Here is a 16,139-nt window from a genome sequence, read left to right as displayed (position 1 = left end):
TTTTTATATGTAGTATAATCATTGAAAAGAAATACCTTACAATTCTGTTCTTATAGCAAAGCAGTCAGGCTGAAAGCATATCAGGAAGGAAAACTGCATTGATATATCTTTGACTTCCAGGTGGATAAAGAGACCAACACAGATAGTCTTATGCAATCTTCTCTAGTAGTTCGTCCAAAAGATAAAAGAACACCTAATCCTTTACAAACACCCTTTGTTAGAGGCAGCACAATCATCCGCTCCAAAACTTTTTCTCCAGGACCACAAAGCCAGTATGTGTGTCGGGTAAGGAAAGCAAAATTCATGTATTTATTTCTTTGTTTTCCCTCTTCTACAAATAGACAACTAATAATTAACTTAGTTAATACTATACTACAGTACATACTTTATGAAGAACATTTTCCTCTCCTCAATTCTCCTTTGATAATTTTTGATATGAGTTTGGGAAAAAATAAACTGGATTTTCAGTTAGTTAAAAATGCTCTTTGAAAATCATTAAAATCTTTTGACAGACCAACTCCTGACAGACTAAGCAAGTAGTTCAAGTGAAAAATGTTAAAACTCCCCTACTTTGATATGCGCGAGAAGTTGCCACAATATTATTGCATAGAATTTCAATTTCTCGTAATACAATTTTTTAATCTCTTTCAAATTCAGTAGACATGTAACTGAAATGTTGTTCAAATGCAAGTGAAAAATAATATATAGGTAGTCCTCAACTTATGAACATAATTGAGCCCAAAATTTCTGTTGTTAAGAGAGACATTTGTCTCTTGTAAAATGGGGTAATTGAGTTTTGCCCCATTTTACGACTTTTCTTGCTACAGTTGTTAAATGAATCCCTACAGTTGATAAGTTAGAAATCTGGTTGTTAAGTGAATCTGGCTTCCCCATTGACTTTGCTTGTCAGAAGATCGCAAAAGGTGATTACATGATCCTGGGACACAGCAAAGGTCATATAATTAAAGGTCGTAACTATGAAAAATGGTTATAAGTCACATTTTTCAGTGCCATTGTAAATTTGAATGGTCACTAAATGAACTGTTGTAAATTGAGGTGTCAGGATTCCAAGTAATAACCACCGATCAATCAAAACTCTGAGGCCTAGAGTTTCCTCAAAGCATAATTTTATTTGGGATGTCATATTGGCACAGCTGGTGAAAACCTGATTCTGAAGGACCCAGGGTTTTCCCCAAAAAAACCAAAGTTCTTGCCCCCCAGGTCACATGTCCATCACATGGGCCAATCATGTCGCAGTTCCAACTCTGGCTGGCTTTGGTCCACATCTTCCAACACCTGGTAGAACGTCCTTGGCTCCCATGGGAAAGAATGTTATTTTGGCTACATATCGCTCAGTTATCTCTACCTCGCATTCCCACAGCTCCACCATGCCTTGCTATGGCAGCCCGGAAGATGGTCCCAAAAAATTGCTTCAGGGCTGATACTGTCTTATTTGGCCTGTCTTATTTGGTTTTCTTTTCCAAACTCATCCCTCTCACACATACACATCCCTGCATTTATCCAGCTTTTTTAACTTAAATTTTGCATGAATAGAAATTTTTATTTTAGGGTATGTTTCATTTTCTGCTGTTTTAGGGCTATGTTCATAATTTGAATAGTTCTGTAGCTATGCAGTAAATTCCAATGAAAAATGTGTTGCTTGTTAGGATTATATATAGTGTGTAATATTACAATGCAAGTTCATCTGATAAACCATAGCTCCTATGTGTCAAGAATTCTAAAATTCCTAATTGCCCAACTGTACTAGAAAGCACATAAAAATGCAAGAATAAAAATAGGGACCACCTTTGGTTGGAAGGTAATCGCATTCCGTGCGCCTTAGGCATTTAGTCATGCCGCCACATAACCATGGTGACGTCTTTGGACAGTGCTGGCTCTTCGGCTTTGAAATGGAGATGAGCACCACCCCCTAGAGTTGGGAATGACTAGCACATGTGTGCAAGGGGAGCCTTTACCTTTTTACTAGAATTCAGATGTAGATGCTTAGCATAAATATTACCATATTGTTTTCTTCCAAGTTATATATTGTGCCAGTTATATTGCTGCTCAATTATGAATCAAGTGTGGTGACTTTTATAGAAAGAAAGGAGAAAGAAAGAATGTAAGGGCAATTTGAAAGTAAACATGTCAGTGATTTCAAGTGCAGCCTATAATGCAGCCAAGCATGAATGAATCCAGTGCATTGTAGCTACATCTGTGGGGGTTTGGCTTTTTGATAAAATGCTTATTTATAATTAATTAGCACCAGGAGGCAGGATCAGGCAGGACTATAAATAAACACTCTTTAGCCTTGGTCTGAGAAGCAAAAGACGGAAAACACTGTCAAGAAGTTTCTTTCATGAAGGATGGGCTGGTTCTGTTGAAAAATGTTGGGTTCCTTCAGCACATCAATTGCTGAAGGTCCCCCAGAGGTCTTTTTTATGTGTGCTACTGAGAGTCATTTTTTATTACTGCAGCATATAAATATGTTAAATAAATAAAATTATTGCTCACAAATTCTGACACCATCAGGATTTTTAGGTATCCATTTTCTCTTTGATTAGTTGCAACTCTAAGCAATAGGCTATACAATTTTATCATCTTCTTGTTACTGTTTTTAAAGCAGACCTTCTGGCATCAATCCACAGAATAAATGACACATGCCAAGGTTTCCAGGCATCATATGTTAGATGAATAGTTTAGTACAGTAAACAAGAAATGAAGAAAATCCTTCAGAACATCTCAGTTTACTTACCTATCTAGCACAAAATAGCAAAAAATGCAGCTTTAAAACTTAAATGCTGCTTGTCTGATGTGTTCAATAGCTTTTCAAGAAGAATGTGTTATTTAGCATTACTTAACCCCCTAGATATGTAAAGAGCATTGGGGAGAAATAATTCATAAGTAAGCAGCTCTGCCCTGTGTTACAGGCAAATAATCAAAGAGATTTTGTTGCATTGTAGTTGGATTCTGTAATTACATACAGAATAAAATTTTTAAACTTACAACATTGAAGTGATTTGCTATGGATGACAACTGGAAATTTAAGGTATTCTACCGAGAGGCAGATTTCTTTTATATATATATATATATATATATATATATATATATATATATATATATATATATATATATATATATATATATATATATATATATATATATATATATATATATATATATATATATATATATATATATGTTTTTATTTGTGCTGATAAATAAATAAAGGAAGACTAGTATAGATCTATTTCAAGCTATTTAGCTCTCATCAGCTAGCCATATCCTTACTGGGATTCGAACCTGTGCTCTATTGCCTCCCAGGCAGGGAGTTAACCATTTGAGCTACAGAGAACGACTCCTTTTATCAGCCAGCCAGACTTTAAGTGTATATATATATATATATATATATATATATATATATATATATATATATATATATATATATATATATATATATATATATATATATATATATATATATATATATATATATATATATATATATATATATATACACACATACATACATACATACATACATACATACATACACACACACACACACACACACACACATACATATTATATATATATAATATATATAATATATATAATATTTGTGTGTGTGTGTGTGTGTGTGTGTGTGTGTGTGTGTATGTATGTATGTATGTATGTATGTATGTATATTTTATGACCTTTTTTGCCACATTTGTTAAGTGAATCCCTACAGTTGATAAGTTAATGTGAAGTGGTAGAGTTTCCTGCCTAAGCAGAGGGTTGGACTAGAAGTAGAGTTTCCTGCCTAAGCAGAGGGTTGGACTAGAAATCCTCCAAGATCCTTTCCAACTCTGTTATTCTATTCTATTCTAGTAACCCAGTTGTTAAGTGAGTATGGTTTCCACATTGACTTTACTTGTAAGAAGGTCGCAAAGGTAATCACTTGACCTTGGAACACAGCAACGGTCATAAATATGAACAAGTAGCTAAGCATATAAGTTTTGATCACATGATCATGGGAAGCTGTGAAGGTCATAACTGTGAAAAACAGTCATAAGTCATCTTTTTCAGTGCTGTTTTAACTTTGAACAGTCACTAAATGAACTGTTGTAAGTCAAGGACTACCTGCATATAAAATTATATTTGTGTCTAAATATACATGGGTGGTACTCTGTCCACCACCAATATTTAAATTAATTTTCAGAACAAAAGAGCACAAAGAAAACAAATTTTGAATTCTTTAATTTTAGAGGAAATTACCAATTATAAGATTGTCTTGCCCCATAAAGAAAGCAGAGACATTCTATGGTGCTTTTATGCCATTTATAGTGAAATAAGCAACTTAGAACCATCTGCTGAAAGGAATAGAAAATAACAAATTGTCGTGAGCATGAAAAGCTTATGTTGGATTTCTGAGCTGTACCTTTTTTATTAGCCTGCCCCTGGAGATTAACTATATTCTTCCCTACTCATGCTTTTTTTCTGAGAAGCAAATTGTTTTAAAATTTTTGTCCTAGCTATTTATAGTTATAATGCAGGGCTATCAAACACACGGCTCATGGACCAGATGCGTCACATGCTGGCCACGCCCATTTTAATGAAGGGGGAAAAGGCCTAATATGTCACGTTACGATGCCATAATGCCATGAGTTTGACACCCTGCTATAGTGGTTCTTCACATTTTGTTGATCTGAACCTAAAACGCCATGGGTCCATTTAAATCCACAAAACCCAAAATGGCAAGGGTTGGGGAGAAGAGAGAGAGAGAGAGAGAGAGGAGAGAGAAAGAGAGAGAGGCGAGATGAGGGGTTAAATGGAGAAGTGGAAAAGCTGAGTCAGAGACTGAGGTGAGCAATGAAAGAATGGATAAAAGAACATGCATATGCCCCCATTTCCATCAACAAAGATTCTTGTATTGAAAAGACCAGAGGTACTGCTGGAAGCTATAATATAGCATCACAGTCGGTCTGATGGACAAGATGAGTTAGAAGATCAATTGTTGCATCCAAAGTCAAAGTTTGGAGAGGTAGTTAGGGCTATGCCACAAAACATTGTTGGGGAGCAGAGGAGATGAAGGTACAGAAATAAACTGGCTGGAGCAATTGCTATTCTAATTGGCATATGAAAAAGAGTGAGAAAGAGGAGAGGAAGAGCAAGAAAAAGAGTTTGGAGAAGAAAACAACTAAAATTAGAATGAGAGGAAGAGAATATATTGTCTTCTATAATACATATTATAAATCAGCTAGAGGCCCATTGAATCAAAGAGGTGTATACATTCTATACTATAAATAAATACATTTATTTTTTTTCTTCCAAATGGAATAAGCTCCTAAATATAGATGAAACAATATCTTCTACCGTTGATTTTTTTCCTGGTTTTTCCCCCCAGCTTAATCGTAGTGATAGTGATAGTTCAACACTATCTAAGAAACCACCTTTTGTTCGGAATGCTGTTGAGAGACGAAGTGTCAGAATGAAACGGGTAAATAATATTTTATATATATTGTCCAGTTTTTTATTTTAACTTTTCCTTATATTTGTTTTTAATTAGGAGATCAGTTAGTTGCTTGGTTAATAAGGTTAATGAACATTTTTTTAATGTATGGAGAACTTCAGGCAGCATAAAGTACAACAGTGCTTAAACTAAGTAAAATTTCAATATTATAAATTATAGTAAATATTGTTACTTATTTAAAGCAGTATAAATTAAAAGTAATGACAAATGCTTGTGATGTAAAAATAAGGTCGCTTTTAAAATTTTCACAACATAGAAAGATGATATAAAAAGGATAATGTTTCCTTTGAATTAAGTTAGACTCCTGGTGATTTTATGCATGTACATATACACCTAGGAATGTTTAGCAACAGTCTGGAAGGGATTTGCAATGACTTTCTTTTCCAGGATATTATTAATCATATTGTTTCATACCTTGCTATTTCAACCATATTTCCTGGTAGGATCCTATCTGGCCTGATCTCCTTAACTTTTTGAGATCAGATAAAGTATAGACACCGATTTGGAGTTTTAGTATATTAAAATTATATTGTTGGGTTTTTTTTTTCCAGTCTTCTGTTAAAACTCTTGGACCTGAGCGTTTGATCCGTACTTCTCTCGACCTGGAATTAGATCTGCAGGCATCAAAGACCTGGCATAGTCAGTTGCTGCAAGAGATTTCTGTCCTCAAACAGCTAAAGGAACAGTTGGAGCAAGCTCAAAGTCAAGGAGAAAAAGAGTTACCCAGATGCATAGATGAGAATGACCAATTCAGGATGTTAATGAGACTGGTAGAGAAAAAGGCAAGTATTCTTAAGGCTAAAAATTGGTTTTCACTTTCCATTTCTCCAAATGACAGTATGATCCAATAGTGATTTAAAAAAAACACATCTTATTGGTTGTGAAGGGCCAACTTTATTTTAATGGGAGTTAAAATATGTTTAGTTGCATTCTGACTTCTATGCAAGGCAGCATGTCCCACAGTAATGCCATATTTCCTTCGAAACTGAATGATCTCAAATCATGGCATTTATAGGGCAAATGTGAAGTGACTAAGTTGGGAGGAGGGGTTTAAAAAGCTCATGCTCCACACACAAATTTGGAATGTGCATTCTATAGCCACCTGGGAATCCCCTGAATGCCAAATCACTGACATGACAATTTCAGGCAAGTGGCATAAGACATGGGGTGTATGACTTTTTTCTTCCCCGAAGGGAAGGAAGGCAGGAGGAAAATTTCAATAATGCAGTTACATTTTAATATCATCTCTCTAGTCTCTGGAAATAAGTCTCTCCCACCAAAAGTACAGCTGTCAGGGACCTAAACCTGCCCCTCTTTTGTATTCAGTACTTTGAAATTAATCTTGTTTTCTTAATAAAATTCAAATGTATAATAAATGCTGCCTTGATATATTGCCCAAAACATGATTTAGGTACAGATAAATTTAAATGTTTTTTTTAAAAATAATGTGACGTATTATTGCTAGTTTACAGTTATTTGTACATAATCTGGACTCTTGATATAATCCACCTTGACTTGTGTGCCACAGTCCAAATCTCTATGGTGATTGTCATCATGTGTTTTATAGTTGAATTACATAAATTATGCAAATTATATTGTTACATCAGTTAGTCATTTATTCAAATGATACAAATTGATGCAAATGAAGTAATTTGTGCCATTTGCATCACATAAATTATGTAAATTGCCATGATAATATATTTTAGTAGATATTTGTGAATTACGGTATGTCACTTGCTCCAATGAATCTGTTAAAACAAGGTTTCATTGTATATAATACCCTGTTGCAATATAAATGTATATTCCAATGTTCATAGGATTACTCTATAACATATATAGTATATAATACATATATTACACACAGTAATATATATGCACGTTCAGTTTTCAGCAGGACTGTGAAACAATCTATGATATGACTCTAGTTAAAATACATCTGTCATCAATTCTTGTTCTTTGAAAAAATGACTATCTTTGCAAGTGTTAAATGACAGATTATTAATTCATAAGATTCTATTGACCTCTATTCCAGTTCTAATTTTTATATTCAACATTTTCCACCCCTTTTTATCTTTTAATTGGGCAAAATTAATCCATTGAGATTTGATAATATTACAATTCTCAGGAAATACACTAATTTGTTTCTTTTTCTCCCCCCTCTCACGCCCCAATTGGTACAAGCAACAGCAGCAATTAAGCAATTAAACACACATTCAGTCTTTGTATTATTTCTAAATAAATATGTTTTCCCTCTCTGTTACATTTCAAACATAGAAATGAACTACTTTTAATCTGATGTGTCAGATTAGGGAAGAATTTGTTTTACTCCTATGTAAATAAATGGTTCCATTCTCATCTTTCAGACCGTAAAGGCTGGATGTAAGTATGAACGGAAGGCCGATAAAATGATGAGGGCAGCTGCTAAAGATGTGCATAGATTACGAGGGCAGACCCAAAAAGAACCTCTAGAGGTGCAATCATTCAGGTAGGAAAAATACATAGTTTTTTCTTTGCATATTTTTTCTTTTGTGCATCCTTTCGAAATATTTTCTGCTTTATCTAGATTCACTCATTAATTCATTATAATTAATATTTGAAACAAGGTAATCATATTTGCATCAGTTTCATCTTCTGATGAATTGTGTTTGGCATTTTATAGCAAGCATATCCTTTTCTGGCAGTGGCATGGCAATGTTTCAACAGTTAAATTGCTTTCATTGAAATAACTTACTGCAAATGCTTCACTATGTAAATGAAAATGATCAGGCTTTGCTAAAATACTTATTTATTGTTCTGGTTAACAATTAGATTTTTGGTACTGAAATTGTTGTATTTCACTTTTTAAATTATTGCCTCCAAAGGACCAAAACAATAAATATCGTAACTTGCTATGTAAAAAAATAGAATTTTGATGCTCCTTTAAGATTTAATAGCATTTAACTTTCGTGGCAGTAGTCATTTCAATCATGTTATTTGAATAAGAGGAGTTGTAAACAATGAGGTCAGGTGAAAATGACATACAATAAAATATATTGATAACTTATGATACCATGTGTTTACTAATTATGGTAATTATGATGACATAATGGTCTGTAAACCTTATACTGTAGCACATCTATTACCATCAAGATTACACGAGTTTCTTTTTTTAGTCAGAGTGGTTTTAAAGTCAGTGATATGAAATTGTACATTGTTAAAGATATATTTTTATTTTCAGATTTTGATTGTTGAAACGTTAATTCTTAATTATAATAATGACTGATGTTTTTGTTATTTGTAGAGAGAAGATGGCGTTTTTCACACGACCTAGGATAAATATCCCAGCTCTCTCAGCAGATGATGTTTAATGTCTATTTAAGTATTTTGTTCTTAAAACCTCTTCCGAAAAGTATATGTCATTCACTGAAGTTTATTTATATCATGTTAGTACATTGATAGCTTTATCAGTTCTAGGGCCAGATTTTTAACTTTCTTTTTTCATTGCAAATGCCAGCATTAAAATTACACTATCATATAGTTTGTATATTTAGCTATGTATTTTTGAAAGATTTTTAAAAATGAAACAGTATAGCTCACAATGCCATTTTAAAAAATTTACATGTTGACATATTGTACAGCTTTTGCTTTTTTTAAAAGACAGGTTTTGCTGCAATAAATTTTGAGTTTGAAAAGAATCTGACATACAATTCTAAAAACTGGACCCCAACTCTTATATAACTAGGTTTTGCTAATTCAAATATTTTTGTAACAAATAAAGGATAAAAGAAGCCATTTTAAGAGTTAAAAATGAGTGCTCTGTGAGCTGTGAAACACTTCCATTTCCATCTAGGTCATAAAAAGGGGAGTGGAGTTTAAATGCCTACTGCACTTTAATCTGGAGATTGTTACTTCATTTCATTATGCTGTTATCCTGTAAGAGTTCCCAAAGCCCTGTGAATCCTGTGTTAAAAAGAGAGTTGCAGGAAACATATGTCCGTGGCTACATGTTTGGCTGTGGGAACATATCAAGAGCCAACAGCTATTTTAAAAAAGCTATATCTGTCTTAAAATTATTTGTATTTCTTTTAGTAAACAATCCTCATATAATCATGACAGTTTACAACGAGCAGCAACCAAAAGGAGCTTCTAAAAACAAATCCTTTCCGGTAATGTTATCTTAATAGCTACAAATGCTTTCTGTGTTGGTTTTTTAAAAACTAATTTAAATCTAGTAAATTGTCCCCATTCTTCAGTGAGAGAGTATTTAATCCGAAAGGCTTTCTCTGATTACTATTGAGAACATCTACATATTTGGATATTGAAAACAACATCCTAGAAGAAAACAGCAGCAAATTGCTGTCTTTCTCCTGCTGAGAAAACTACATGGATAGTTTCCAGAAAGATTTTACCGTAACTGAACAGCCTGCAACAAAACCTTGGTTTAAAAACCTGTAATCATGTTTATAACCCAGTTAATCACATTGCTTGTAGTTTGTTTATTTTTTCCCAGTTTGTTCACTTTAATAATTGTGTTGGGTGTGTGTGTGTGTGTGTGTGTGTGTGTGCATACCCAAGCACTCTGCTCTGCACTTTCATTTTTATATGCCCATCTTTAAATATACAGTATGCACATGTACACATGCATAGATGTAGAACTAGACATGGTTAGGTTATGGAACTAGGTGTCAATTCACTGAGATGCATCTGAGTGCCAGTTTGGTCTAGTTGTAAGGCGCCAGGCTAGAAACTAGGAGATTGTGAGTTCTAGTGCTGCCTTAGGCTTGAAAGCCGGCCAGGTGAATTTGGGTCAGTCACTCTTGCTCAGCCCAAATCATAGGCTTGTTGCTGTGGAGAAAATAGAAAGAGAAAGAAGTATTAAATATATTTGCAATCTTATTTATAAAAATAATAAAGGCCTGATAAAAATAAATAAATACCTTTCTAGTCATTTCAGGGGAAAATAATGAAAAATCAATGTGTCTTACTTTTAATAATTAGTAACTGCTAATTATCAATATTAATGACTTCAATCCAGACAAAAAGTATATGAAGAAAGTCAGGAGAATATAAGCTGATTTTTCTATCCTCTTTTTGAGCAGAATCTGTTATTGTTTTAAAAATTGGACTGAGGCACAACCCAAGAATGAAAATTCACTTGCAGAAAATACTTCTGTCAGTTTTTTTGTAATATCCCTTTTTCTGGCCTATAAATCATAGCCTACTTGCTTTAGGAAAGTATCTTAATCCCTGAAAGAGACTTTTGGCAAGAGTTTGTTGGAGGATGGGATAGGAAGGTCATCTTACACTAACAACCATCCACTTCTCTAGATCCAAGGTATATTTTGCTTTTCATATAGCATTTGAAGAAATGTTAATACATTCCAGTTTGATTGTTTTCTTTGAGACAAGAAACATGAATGTGTGAGAATGCAGGATCTATATGGTGATTGGCTTTCTTTGGAACATAACTGAAATACCTTCAGATCTTCCTACAACAGCCTACATCTTACATTAACCCATGTCTCTCATTGTTGACAATTTAAGAACAGAGAGTAATGGACACTGGAATACAAAGGCCTTAAAGATTCACAAATCAAGATGCACCTTCAGGAGTAAAGTTGACAAGTGGTTTAAACCTGGATTTTTCCTGAGATGTATATATATATTTTCTTGTATAAACACTGGAATAAGCAACCACTAAATGATTGAATTTATATATTTTAAATTTTGTTAGGATTAACATTAAAATTGTTATAGATAGAAATTAACCTACTTGATCTTTGTGTCTTTTGTATGCCTATGTAGATAATTCAAAATATATCAGTTCATTCAAAGATATAGAAAAATATGGTTCTTTTTCAGATCCATGCAATGATGGAAGCCAACAACTGTGATTGAAAACATTTTTTTAAAAAAAATAGGCTTGTTTTTCTTAAAAGTTTATTCTGCACATATTTAAGAACTTTAGTTGTTTTTCAGCAGTAGCTTCCACGTTTTCTTCAAAACCTATTCTTAATGGATTTCAATGATTTATTGATCTACATAGATTGAAACAAACAAGCAAAGAAAATACAGTCTCACAACTTTAAAAGATAATGGTCTGAGGTTTATATTGCAAATGAATCTTTGCAGCCTTCCCTGACCTGAGAGCTATCTAGGTATGCAGACTTTTAACTCTCAGAATTATTGGCAATAGTCACATTTGGTGGTGGGGGTAGTTTATTGGAATTGAAAGTTATGACAGGCTGAAGAGAGGTATATTATTGGGTTAATTAATGGATATGAATTTAGTGTCTTAAAAAGAAATGAAGACTATTGCTTCACTTTTTTATTTTAAAAACTATCTGAATAGAAGAAAACACCTGCTGGATCAAGCCGATATCCCATATAGCTCAACATTCTATGTTAATAGTGTCCAACCAGAGTTAGTAAAAAAGGGAAGGAAACAGGAATAGGAAAACAATAGCTTTATAACACAGTTCAGCCTTCATCTATAAATAAAGGAGCACTTAATTGTTAGAGGAAATTATCATCAATAAAGAGCCAGTTTGGTCTAGTAGCAATAGCAATAGCAATAGCAGTTAGACTTATATACCGCTTCATAGGGCTTTCAGCCCTCTCTAAGCGGTTTACAGAGTCAGCATATTGCCCCCAACAACAATCCGGGTCCTCATTTTACCCACCTCGGAAGGAGGGAAGGCTGAGTCAACCCTGAGCCGGTGAGATTTGAACAGCCGAACTGCAGTCAGCTTAAGTAGCCTGCAGTGCTGCATTTAACCATTGCGCCACCTCGGCTTTCTAGTAATTAAGGCACCATGCTGGAAAGCAGAAGACTGTGAGTTCAAGTCCTGTCTTAACCGTGAAAGCCAACTGGGTAACTGGGCCGTCATTCTCAAACCATGTCAAGGGTGGTTGTTGTTGAGAGAATAGGAGAAGAAAGGTGTTGAATATGTTTGCTGCCTTGGGTTATTTGTAAAAATAATAAACCATGGATACAAATAAATAAATTATTAAATACAATCAATGAACATCACTATTCTTTGAATCAGATAAAAGGGTACTTAGATTAACACTTTTAGCTGGTCCTGAGTTATTTGTAGAAATCATAAACCCTGGATATAAATAAATAAATTATAAATACAATCAATGAACACCTCTATTCTCTGAATCAGATAAAAGGGTACTTGTATTAGCACTTTTAGGTAGTCTTGGAGATTGTCCATCCTTCTGCAATGTAATAATATGCTTCTTTGGTAATTTCCTGATCCGGTGTACTGTCCCAGAGAGAAAGAGTTTTAAGGCAACTTCCTGGGTTTCTGTAGGGTTTAAGACAACTTTCTGGGTTTCCAGAGTAATGAGCTGAAGAAGGAATTTATCTTCTTATTCTAACCACATCTAGTTCAAATGCTCAGATAAACCCATTCCTTAGAACCTTTTCATCCTAACTTCTAAATCTGTTTTTTTTTATTTAACAATGTCCTGATTAATTATCAGAACTATCTCACAACTTCCATTTACCTAAAAAGCCAAATTGTTGAGACTGTCAATGTATTTTTCTGTGTTCTGCTGTGTTAAATTTCAGGTATTCTGAAACTTCAAAACATTTATACCTAGTTCACTTTAACTTTAAAATGAAATTACTACTTGTAAGTGGTACAATGTTCAAATAGTGGGATTATGGCACATACCAGTTTGGAAACTGAGCCCCAGTTCAAATTCAAGCATAATGAAAGAAGGTTGCCTGACATTTTATCAAAACAGAGCAAAAGTGAATGTAAAAGACATGAAACAGAATCTTAACAGCATAGTAATTATTTAAAAAGACTTTAAGAAGACTGATGAACTAATTCAAGGTCATCCTTACATGTATTGTCCTAATGCAAGTTCTAGACACTGCTCAATAGTGTGTTGTGAATTTTCAAGTGTTCCCATGTTGTGATAGAGCAAATATGTTTGGAAAAAGTGTCAGTAAAAAACTAAGTGCATCTTCAAGATTTTTAACAAAATAACAAACTGGTAATGGAAAGTAAAAACATTCCCAGGAATGGTGGGGAAAGTCAAACTTGAATTTTGCAACTACTTACATCTCAATGATGTCTGAAGCTCTGCAATAGTCTAAAAATGAAACATTAAGAATTTCCCACTTTTCCCACTACTTGGCTTCTCAGCTCCTGACATCACCTCGTCCCCTCTGTGACTCATTCAAATAATAGCTTTAGTATTGTGACTTGACTTATGGCTCTGTAATGGTATTACAGTACAGTATGCTAATCGAGGGAGGACTACAGCACAGGCTTGCACATTTTGCAAAAGTTCTTTGAAATATCTTACTACAACAGGGACAGATGTCTTGCACTGAAAATTAGTATACAAACTAGTATACAGATACCGAGATAACTGGAATTTCAGTCGTATGTTATGGATGTGGCCAAATGACACAAAGCCTTCAAACATCACTATTTTATTTTCTATGTGCCATTTAACAGCATTGTGAAAAAATACACAAGTTCCTTACACATTTCCTTATAAATGTGCGCCCCCTCCCCAAGCCCCTCAAAAATTGCAATGCAAGGATTCTGAGAGGTGCAAAATCATAAGTGGGTTCTTTTCATCCCTGTTGGAAACCCCAATAGGATCCAATATCCTGGAAAATATCAAGAAAAATGTGTCTTCCCATCACAATTGCATTGTGTTTTGAGAATGCTCTTGATGCAATTAGAGTAGTAAATGTTTGACCCTTTCTCTTTCTGTCCTAGCCACTTTTTATAGAGGCACGAATGAGAGCGCTTTGGCAAACTGCATCACTGGTTTGGTGGCAGCAGTGTCTCAGATAGAAAGTCCATACAGAGAGTGGTGGTAAAGATGTCTGTAAAGTAGAATAAAATATGGATTAAAAATTTAAGAATGAAGACGTGGCATAAAAGGGACAATTAGAAGCTTGCTTAAAGGGACAGAGAAATGTCATCAGCCTCTAACCACAAGATGTTCCAGCCATGTCCCTATGTCAAAAGTCCAAACCACAAGGTTTAATTAAAGTTCACATAAAGGCACGTAGTCAGTATCTATGGCTCAAGACAAAAGGAGAAGACCCCATCTCCTTATAAGGCTTTTTCCTCAAGGTAACCAATAAGAAATGAGTTAAGTGTTTCCGTGTTACGCTGCCTTTGAGAATGTATAAGAACGCGTGCTTCGATAATGAAGGTTGTTGTTCAGAATTTGCATTGTTAGCCATTTTTGCTAACTTTCTGAACCTGACCTCCAAATAAACTTTTCCTGTATCCTGAGAAGTCTAAAGCCTGTCATTTTCAGGCTTGGAGGTCTGCTCCGAAAAATGGTGGCAAAGTTTCTTTGAAAAATATTTCCCTGACTAATTTCACCATCTCAATTTGCTCAGTTCTTTGAATTAACATCTACATCATTCTGGGTTTACTTGGAGTGCAAGCCTGCTGGTAAGTGAGCTGGGTTTTTTTCTTTTATTTTTTTAATGTATTTTAAAATAATATTTTATTTATTGTGCATAGGATTTTTTAAAATTCTGTGTGGATTCTTTTTTTAAATTGTCTTAGACTATTTAAAAAAAGATTCTATCCAAAATAAATTGAAGTGAAACCATGTTTAAAAATTCTATGCACAATACTTTGAAATATATTGTGCATAGAAAGAATAGTTTGAAATGTTTTACTTCAATTTATTCTGTGTGGATTCTTTTTTTAAATTCTCTTAGGCTATTTAAAAAAAGATTCTATCTAAAATACAAAATACCAGCTGCAGTTATTCACTTAAGAACTGTGGCAAGAAAGGTGGTATAATGGGCTTAGTGACCAAAGTTACAATGGCATTGAAAAAAGTGACTGATGACCATTTTTCACACTTAGCGACCATTTTCACACTTAGTGACCGTTGCAGCATCCTCATGATCACGTGATCAAAATTTTGATGTTTGGCAACAGATTCATATTTATGATGGTTTCAGTGTTCTGGGGTCATGTAATCATCTTTTTCCAAAGTCAAATGGGGAAACCAGATTCACTTATGCTACTAACTTATCAGCTGCAGTTATTCACTTAAGAACTGTGGCAAGAAAGGTGGTATAGTGACCAAAGTTACAATGGCATTGAAATAGTGACTGATGACCATTTTCACACTTAGCGACCATTTTCACACTTAGTGACTGTTGCAGCATCCTCATGGTCACATGATCAAAATTTTGATGTTTGGCAAGTTACAATTTATATTTGTAAATTGTAGTTATGTTGAAATAAAAAAAATATTACAATACTATTTTTGCGTTGTATGAAAATTTTTGTTGCTCCGTATAAATTTTTTAATCAAGCCCCTCCCCCCCCCAGTCAAAGGTGTCCCTCTTTACCAATCTGAAAATCTGGTCACCTTACACTATGTATATGTATACATCTGAACTAAACTTTTTTTTTTCTCTGTGTCATATATGTGGGTATATGTGTAATTTTGTATTTATTCATTCATTCATTTATTCATTCACTGTCATGGTTATATAGCCGTGATGGCGTACCAAAGCCCGCACACGGAGCCATATTTGGTGGCGTGCCATCCATCAGCTCCCAAACTTCTGGTTGGGCCCTTGGGGCCGTTTTTCCTCTTCCCCAGGCTTGGAAGTTGGGAAATG

The 16,139-nt window shown here is 34.2% G+C and overlaps 1 protein-coding gene across 1 annotated transcript in view; it reads left to right on the top strand.

Moving 5' to 3' along the window:
- Positions 1 to 11,262, top strand: part of WWC1 (WW and C2 domain containing 1) — a 101,868-nt gene extending 90,606 nt beyond the window's left edge. Inside the window, exons 19-23 of the mRNA XM_087709673.1 lie at positions 121 to 285; positions 5,390 to 5,482; positions 6,067 to 6,297; positions 7,879 to 8,000; positions 8,796 to 11,262. Coding sequence (XP_087565799.1) covers positions 121 to 285; positions 5,390 to 5,482; positions 6,067 to 6,297; positions 7,879 to 8,000; positions 8,796 to 8,862 — 678 coding nt within the window. The 3' untranslated portion in view covers positions 8,863 to 11,262. The remainder of the gene's footprint in view (positions 1 to 120; positions 286 to 5,389; positions 5,483 to 6,066; positions 6,298 to 7,878; positions 8,001 to 8,795) is intronic.
- The last annotated feature ends 4,877 nt before the right edge of the window (positions 11,263 to 16,139 follow it).

Source organism: Thamnophis sirtalis, unplaced genomic scaffold, assembly GCF_051295495.1.
Source record: "Thamnophis sirtalis isolate CommonGarterSnake01/CBP01778 unplaced genomic scaffold, rThaSir2_p1.2 scaffold_3, whole genome shotgun sequence".
NCBI classification, from domain to species: Eukaryota; Metazoa; Chordata; class Lepidosauria; order Squamata; family Natricidae; genus Thamnophis; species Thamnophis sirtalis.
This window is presented reverse-complemented; position numbering and strand designations above follow the sequence as displayed.